This window comes from Metschnikowia bicuspidata (genome assembly GCF_001664035.1).
Source record: "Metschnikowia bicuspidata var. bicuspidata NRRL YB-4993 chromosome Unknown METBIscaffold_1, whole genome shotgun sequence".
Lineage (NCBI taxonomy): Eukaryota > Fungi > Ascomycota > Pichiomycetes > Serinales > Metschnikowiaceae > Metschnikowia > Metschnikowia bicuspidata.
The window spans coordinates 259,729-267,312 of record NW_017387731.1 but is presented as its reverse complement, the minus strand read 5'-3'; the positions used below and the strand labels follow the sequence as shown (position 1 = coordinate 267,312).

Sequence of the window (7,584 nt, the reverse complement as noted above, 5' to 3'; positions counted from 1 at the left end):
ACTGTCTGTCCAACTCATAATTACAACACTCCAGTCTAGTGCACTTTTCATGTCTAATACTAAATACCATGCTAGTTCTCATGAACTGTCTGTCCAACTCAATAATTACAACACTCCAGTCTAGTGCACTTTTCCATGTCTAATCTAAATACCATGCTAGTTCTCATGAACTGCCTGTCCATTTAACAAAATCTCCAGTCTAGTGCACCTTTCCATGTCTAATACTAAATACCATGCTAGTTCTCATGAACTGCCTGTCCATCTAAAACAACACTCCTGTCTATATCCCCATGTCCACCAAACACACGCAGCCACGAGCGGCCCAGCACACTGGATGGCCCGGCCCCCGCGCTACTCGCCAAAGGCCGCGGCCTCCGCAGTGTCGACAATGGCGCGGATGAGGTCGTCCACCACGGCGTCCGTGAGGATGGGCGAGTTGAACACCACGCGGAAAAACTCGCCGTGCGTGTCGTCGCTCGGGTTCGGCGAGAAGTCCATCAAGAAGCGGCCCTGGCGGTGGAGCTCGCGCGACACGTGGCGCGTCACGGCCGAGTAGTCGGGGCCGGCAAAGCCCGCGGGCACGTAGTAGAAGCACACCTGCAAGCACTGGGGCTCCTGCTGCACCAAGCGGAAGCCCGGCGTGCGCGAGGCCTTGCCCACAAAGTCCGCCACTATGGCATACGCGTGGTCCACGCGGCGCTGCAAGCCCTGCGTGCCGTAGTAGAGCCAGGTCAAGTAGAACTTGAACGCGTCGGGCCGGCGGCCGCAGCCCATGGTGCCGTCCGCCAAGTCCATGTTCTCGTCGCCGTTGTCGCGACCGTGGAACAAGTACGGCGCGCTCAACGAGTTGGCCGTCTGGAAGTGCCCGACGTGCGGCACCAAGAGAAACAGGCACGTGTTGGGCACGCCCAACATCTTGTGCGGGTTGGCCGTGACGGAGTCCGCGAGCTCGCAGCCCGCAAGCCGGCGGGCCTGGGCCGGCGAGAACACCACGTTGCCGCCCCACGACCCGTCCACGTGGAACCACGCGTTGTGCTTGCGGGCCACCGCGCCCACGGCACGCAAGTCGTCAAACAGGCCGAACACCGTGGTGCCGGCCGTGGCGTTGACGAGAAGCGGCGTGAAGCCGCGCGCCACGGCCGCGCCGATGGCCGTGTCGAGCGCCTGCGGGTCCATGGTGCCGTCGCCGAGGATGGCCACCTTGAACACGGCCTCGGAGCCGAGGCCCAAGAGAATGGCGGCCTTTTCCACGGAGTAGTGGCAGTGGCGCGACGTGAACACGGCGAAGCGGTGCGGCCCGTTGCCCTGCGTCTTGGTGGCCGGGAAGCGGAGCGCCCGCGCCATGTGCATGGCGGTGATGTTCAGCCACAGCCCGCCGGGGAAGGTCAAGCCGCCGCACGTGGCCACGTGGTTGGGGAAGAAGCGGGCGGCGTACTTGCGGCCCACGTAGTTCTCGATGACCGACACCACGGGCGACACCGTGTACACGTGCGAGTTGGTGTTGAGGAGCGAGAGCACGATGTCGCCCACCACGCCGATGGGGTTGTTGGACGCGTACAACTTGTCCAAGAACCCGGGGTGCCACGTGTTGACCGAGTACTGCAACACGCGGTCGATGTTGCGGAACACCGCCTGCGGGTCGTTCTGCAAGCCCTGCTCCGAGATGCCCAGGCTGCCGGTGAAGAGCTCCTTCAAGAACTGCGGCTCGTGGTACGAGCCCAACGCGCCCTGCGGCGCCGCTGCACCGGCGTCGGCTGCCAGCACGTACCGGAGGATCCGGGGGTGGAGAAGCTGGAGCAACTGCTCGAGCTCCTGCACGCGGTTGCTTTCCAACAGCGAGGCCACGGTCATTCTGGGGTGGTTTGGGGTGGTGGTGGTTTAGGGTGGTGGTTTAGGGTGGTGGTTTAGGGTGGTGGTTTAGGGTGGTGATTCTGCGTTGTTTTGCGTGATTCTGGGTGGTTTTGCGTGATTCTGGGTGATTCTGCGTGGTTTTGCGTCGTGCTGGATGGCGCTGGGGAAGCTGGGTGAAAAATGCAGGGCAGTGCTGGGTTTTTGGTGCGAGCCGGTTCTGGCGTTTTCTTAGAGGCAGGACAGGCCGGGCCGTGGGGCCGGGCCCGCTGGCGTGGGTGCACCGTGGTTTCCATGCTGCGGCCGCCTAGAAGAAACCCGTCGTCGGGTTTCGAGGCACCAGCTCCCATGCGCTGGATATGCACCATTTCCGGCAGAGCCGCTCGTCTACGCACGAGCAGCGTCTCGGGAAAGCACGCGGGCGCCCGGGCGTCCGTGTGGGATGCTCTCGCTGCAGGGGGCTTTCTCGCCTCGTATATCTGCCGCCCGAAACGGCCCGTGAAACGTCTCTCTCCCGGGGCCAGGCACGTGCCGCACGGGCCCCGGAGTCCTGGTGCGGTTCTGGCGGTCTGGTTTGTTCGTGAAGCGGCGTGGTGTGTTTACTTCTGTTTGGGTCCTCGGGGTTTGCTCCCGGATCTCTGTTTTGTTCACGGACTTTGTTTGTCACTGAATGCTCTCTATTACTCCGAGTTCTGCTATGCTACTCCGGGTCCTGTTATGTTACTCTGAGTGTTGTCCCCAGTTTATTTTTGCTCCTGGGGTCTGTTTTTGTGGTGTATGCTTTGCTCCTGGGGTATGTTTTGTTACTCCGGTTTAATTGTGTTAGTCAGAGTTTATTGTGTTTCTCCGGTTGTATTGCGTTACTCCGGTTTTATTGTGCTACTCAGATTCTATTGTGTTACTGAGAATCTACTGAGCTACTCCGGTTTTATTGTGTTACTCCGGTTTTATTGCGTTACTCAGATTCTACTGTGCTACTCAGATTCTACTGTGCTACTCGGATTCTATTGTGTCACTCAGAATCTATTGTGTCACTCGAATTCTATTGTGCTACCCAGATTCTACTGTGCTACTCGGGCTCTATCATGACTCGGAGTCATTCAACCCCACAGTCACTTTTGTCCCTGTGATTCTGTTTTGCTCGAGCTCGGTTTTCTTACCACGAGTCCTACTATCATCATACTCAACAACAGCGGCAGCCTTGGCCGTTCGTTCACAACCCAAGAAAATTCTTTGCTTCTCAATTCTTATCCCAACATGAATGTCTGCTTGTTCAAATAGTCTGCCAAATTCGGTCCCAAGATTGGAGGTCTTGCTCTTCTTATCGGGTATTTGAATCAAAATTTGTTTATCTTGAGAATTTTTGAACATCCTTAAATGTATGCACAAAATCTTCCACTACCGGGACACAAGAATAATGAACAGTATTATCGGATTGAGACATGAGGATTTCAGTCTTTAACAATGTTTCACCGAGACATTCTTTAAGTATTTGTAGTCAATCACCATCAGCATGGCTGGAGATTTGAAAGTAAGTGAGTTTGGCTCCTCCTGTAAGTTGTCCTCTTGAAGCTTATGGATGAAGACCCTGGCACCCACGAATACAACTGTGAATTGCACTGCCGAAAAATGAGGGTTAAAAGTTTTTCTGGGAGCTTCAGTTTTGGCTTTGGTGACGAGCCTCATAGCTCCAACAGTTCGGGTTTGCTCCCGAAATGTTTTGTTACTGATGACTATATTATTATCCAAAATTATATTGTGTTACTTCTACTTCCTTTTGTTCCCAGAGTTCTGTTTTGTTCCTGAGATGTTTGGTAGTAAGAGTTTCATCGTGTTGATCGTGTTCTATCATGTTACTCAGAGTGCTTGATCCCAAAATCTTTCTTGTTCCTGTAATTAGGTTTTTCCCCAACTCTGTTTTGGTTCTGAGAGTTCTGATATGTAGCTCATAGCTCCGACAGTTCTGTTTTGTTTCTGAAATGTTTTGTTCCTGATAACTATATTCTTATTCAGAATTATATTGTGTCTCTCTGAGCCATGTTTTGTTCCTGAGATGTTTTGTTACTAATAACAATATTACTATTCAGAATTTTATTGTGTTACTTCTACTTCCTTTTTCCCGAGAGTTCTGTTTTGTTCCTGAAACTCTCTTTCGCTCCTAGTCTGCTTTGCTCCTAGTCTGTTTTTCTCCTAGTCTGTTTTGCTCCTAGTCGTTTTGCTCCTGGTCTGTTTTGCTTCTGTCTTTCTGCTTTGTTCCAAGAATTTTGTTTTTTCGAGCTGTGTTTTGTTACAAAGAGTTTTATTATGTTACTTATGGCTCCGAGAGTTTTGTTTTGTTCCTGGGGCTTTGCTACTGAAGGCTCTATTGTTTTTCAGAATTATATTGTGTTACTAGTTCATTCCAAATCCCTGTTCTGTTCCTCGTGTCTGTTTTGTGCTAAAAGTCTTTATTACTCTGGTCCTATTGTGTTACTCAGAGTGCTCGATCCTATAATTTTGCTTTGTTTTCGGAACTTTATCTTGTTACTTATTGCTCTATTATGTTACTATGAGTTCATTTTGCTCCCAGGTCCTGTTTTGTTCCTGAACTCTGTTTGTCACCAAGAGGTCTCTTTATTACTCCAATTTCTATTATGTTACGCACGGCATTTTGATCCTACAGTCTTTCTTTGTTCCTGGACCTCTGTTCTGCCGTTTTGTTACCAAGAGCTACGTTGCAGCAGTGGGAGTTTCTCGTCTTAGCAGTGAGATACCTATATAAATGCCTGGAATCGTGGCACTCACCTTCACGGGCCAGGCCATGAAACGCCACTCTAAGGGAAACATTCCCACGGCCAAGTCTGCTCATTTTGCCGCTCCTTGATCTGTATATGGCAAGTAGGTCCCTCGTTTACGGAAACCGCCCACAACGAGCGCCCGATGATGGACCCTCGGAAATGCTGGCATTTCGATTGGCCGCAATTATAGCCCTGCCTTTCCCCGGAAGACTCACGAGATCTATGCAGTGTCAAGTGGCCAAAACACTCTGCAACACCACTGGCGAACTCCATGCTGTCATCACAGGGATAGCCACTTTCCCTTCTATATACAAGAACTGCAGCGGGCTTCGATAAACATGCTCTATCGAGTCAAATCTCCATTCGGTCTCCTACTCGGCGCTCTTTTCAGGGTACGCCTTTTCCTTGGCCAAATTCTTGTTCAACATGTCAAGCTTACGCATTTCCTCGTGAGCATCAAAGTCACCGGTCGAGAGCTTCTCGTACATCTCGTCGTACTTCCCTGTCGACAACGGGGCGTTTCCCCGCATGCGCTTGCGCATGTCGAAAAAGCCGTTTTTGCATTTCATAAACGCCTTGAAATTGGCCACGCACAACTCGGGCAATTCTTTTTTCAACTTGGGGTCGGTGAGACATTTTTTGGGGGTGTTCCGCTCGATGAGGACGCATGGCGATCTTTGAAGACAGATGGCCAACGCCTTTTTCTGGTCCTGGCAACTGAAAGTTAGTATACATGGGCAGCGCATCTCAAAAGAGCGTTTTGTGCTTTCATCCCTGGTTCGCTTCTTCTGTTCCAGCTGAATCCGGAGGTTCGACATACCTGGCTCCCATTATTAGTAGTGACCAAGTGGTTGGCTGTGATCAGGTGACCTGAGTTCTCAGCTGTGCTAAACATATGGACCGGAATTCGCGCGCGAGCTTGGGCGCAGGTCTAATAAAGTGAGGCAAGAACCCCGGCCCTGGATTCATAAAGCCGATCTGTGGAGCTCGATAACAGTGAGGTAAATAGCCTGTGTCTTCTAATAGAGTTGGCTCAACTTTCGGAGATCCGATGGCCAGTGGAATTGCGGCTTGGACAAACTAGTGTGTTGGTGCTAAGGGCCTGGTATCCGAGTTCTTTTTTGCCCTCAGCCAACATTCCTCGTCATGTCTAAAAAGTTTTTCTCTAGTGTTCATTCCAGGTGTTTTGAACGCTTTTGAGTTTTTTGGATACTCACATTCTGTCTGTCGCTTCATTTTAAATCGTGCGACTCGAAGGAGAAAGATTTGCATGAGAACCGAGGCACCAACGTAGTATAGATATCAGAATCTCTTGTCTCAATAGTCAAGTATGTTTTAAGACTCCAAATTATTATGAACTTTAGGTAGTTCAACGCTGGTAATTGATTTGGGTGGGCTCAGTCTGAACTTGTGCTCGAGCACCCGGCTATTGCTGGTTTTCCCCATATTGCCATAGACGCGAATGAACACGAGTATTGTGCGATTTGTGATCAAGCTGACAGCGTCAATGACTTATGTTTTTTGTTTATGTGGGATTAAGTGCCTGGCTGCGTACTTTCCGATTAGGCTGCTCACTTATGTTACCTAGGGAAGAATTTCTCATTGGAAATACATTCCACTAACCAATCCATAGTTTTGAGGTAGTACCTGTCAAAATCATTGAATTCATGTGATAAAGCAGATGCATTACTCAAGAGTTCTTGATAGACTTTAGTGGGCTTCCATATGTCCAGACATGTGAAAGCGCACGGCCGTTTCCTGTCCTTCCACCAGGCTCGGGTTGGCTCATAAATGTTTCCTCTTGCTGCTAAGTCAATTGTTATGTTCTCAAAAATGCGAGTCTTTTAAGAACGGTATTGAGATAACTGAGCTCTGCCTATCACGAAGAAACATGGAAAATCTGATTCCATTTTCCCGGAAGGGTCAATAAAACTGAAACATTCTTTGCCCCAATTCCTTCCAGTATGATTTTTCTCACACAATTGGAAGTTTTTTGAGCTTCTTAAACTAGTATCCTTTAACTTTCACATGGCTCCTAGAAAGATACTATTTTCGGCGAAATTTTTCGAGAAATTTCTCATACTATCTTCCCCGCTTTTGATAATCGAATAAAAAACTACCTATCTGACTGGCATATCGCCTCGAAAAGACTTTCTTTTGTCGATCATACGTCCAGATCCTCACCCAAGTCTAATTGCATTTCGAAGAACATAAAAGTTTGAAAAAATCCTAAGATCTGTTTTCTCGCCAGACTCATAACCTTTGAGGGAGTGAAAACATACAAGTGGCGCTTTAAGTTTTCAAGCCGCCAACTACAGTGTCTAAATATGTGTTCACACATGAGAGCTATCGAAAAGCAAATTTTTAAGAGCGATTTTAAACGACCAACTGAGGAGGCGAAATCATAATCGACATCGTCTTCTCGCTTCATTTCTGTTTTTTGGGAAGGATGATGATGCAAGAGCTTAGAAAATTCAGAAAGAGGAGCATAAAAAATTTCAGACCAGCAAAATATGTATTAGATTGGAAAATAGATGATTTTACAAGACGGTAATAAATCTGAGCAAAAACGTTACATAGCTGAGTACCCTTAAGCTCTGATATTATTGCAGCGATATAACGCAAAAACTTACAGTCAAAATACAACACCAGCGCCTATGCACGTGAATTATAGGCGGGACACAGCGGGCGGACTTAGTGCAATAGCCTGATATTTAGTTATACAGCGAGTTTTTATGTAAGCATATTATAAATACTTCGATCTAGCCGAAGGAAAGGTAAAACAATGGCAGCCATGGTTGCTCTAATCAAAATCTTTTTTTGCTGGCATGCAGTATGGTATACTGTAACCGATATCATAAAATAATCGGCTTATCTAACATAGAATAAAATAGGCCATCTATGGCCTAATGTGTTTGGTGAAAAGAATACAAATAAACTAAATATTAATATAAATACA

General features: G+C 48.6%; 4 protein-coding genes across 4 annotated transcripts; 1 reads left to right on the top strand and 3 right to left on the bottom strand.

The window, feature by feature from the left end:
* Positions 1 to 351: 351 nt before the first annotated feature.
* METBIDRAFT_36651 (uncharacterized protein) lies at positions 352 to 1,851 on the bottom strand (the record flags this gene model as incomplete). Its single annotated transcript, XM_018856765.1, has 1 exon — positions 352 to 1,851. The coding sequence occupies one exon, from the start codon at positions 1,849 to 1,851 to the stop codon at positions 352 to 354; it is 1,500 nt and encodes a 499-aa protein (XP_018713213.1).
* A 90-nt stretch (positions 1,852 to 1,941) lies between these two features.
* METBIDRAFT_91428 (uncharacterized protein) lies at positions 1,942 to 2,754 on the top strand. The gene has a single exon (XM_018859324.1). The coding sequence runs from the start codon at positions 2,032 to 2,034 to the stop codon at positions 2,575 to 2,577; it is 546 nt and encodes a 181-aa protein (XP_018713212.1). The 5' UTR covers positions 1,942 to 2,031; the 3' UTR covers positions 2,578 to 2,754.
* On the bottom strand, positions 2,755 to 3,321 carry METBIDRAFT_91427 (uncharacterized protein). Its single transcript, XM_018859323.1, has one exon. It carries the CDS (start codon positions 3,217 to 3,219, stop codon positions 2,932 to 2,934), a length of 288 nt encoding a protein of 95 aa, XP_018713211.1. The 5' UTR covers positions 3,220 to 3,321; the 3' UTR covers positions 2,755 to 2,931.
* Positions 3,322 to 4,996: 1,675 nt separating this feature from the next.
* METBIDRAFT_75918 (uncharacterized protein) lies at positions 4,997 to 5,456 on the bottom strand (the record flags this gene model as incomplete). Its single annotated transcript, XM_018858446.1, has 2 exons — positions 4,997 to 5,342; positions 5,446 to 5,456. 2 exons carry the CDS (start codon positions 5,454 to 5,456, stop codon positions 4,997 to 4,999), a joined length of 357 nt encoding a protein of 118 aa, XP_018713210.1.
* Between the last annotated feature and the right edge of the window lie 2,128 nt (positions 5,457 to 7,584).

What these genes read in the sequence shown, in the direction of transcription:
- METBIDRAFT_91427 (XM_018859323.1), bottom strand. Translation starts at nt 3,219, where the DNA reads ATGTTCAAAAATTCTCAAGATAAACAAATTTTGATTCAAATACCCGAT.
- METBIDRAFT_91428 (XM_018859324.1), top strand. Translation starts at nt 2,032, where the DNA reads ATGCAGGGCAGTGCTGGGTTTTTGGTGCGAGCCGGTTCTGGCGTTTTC.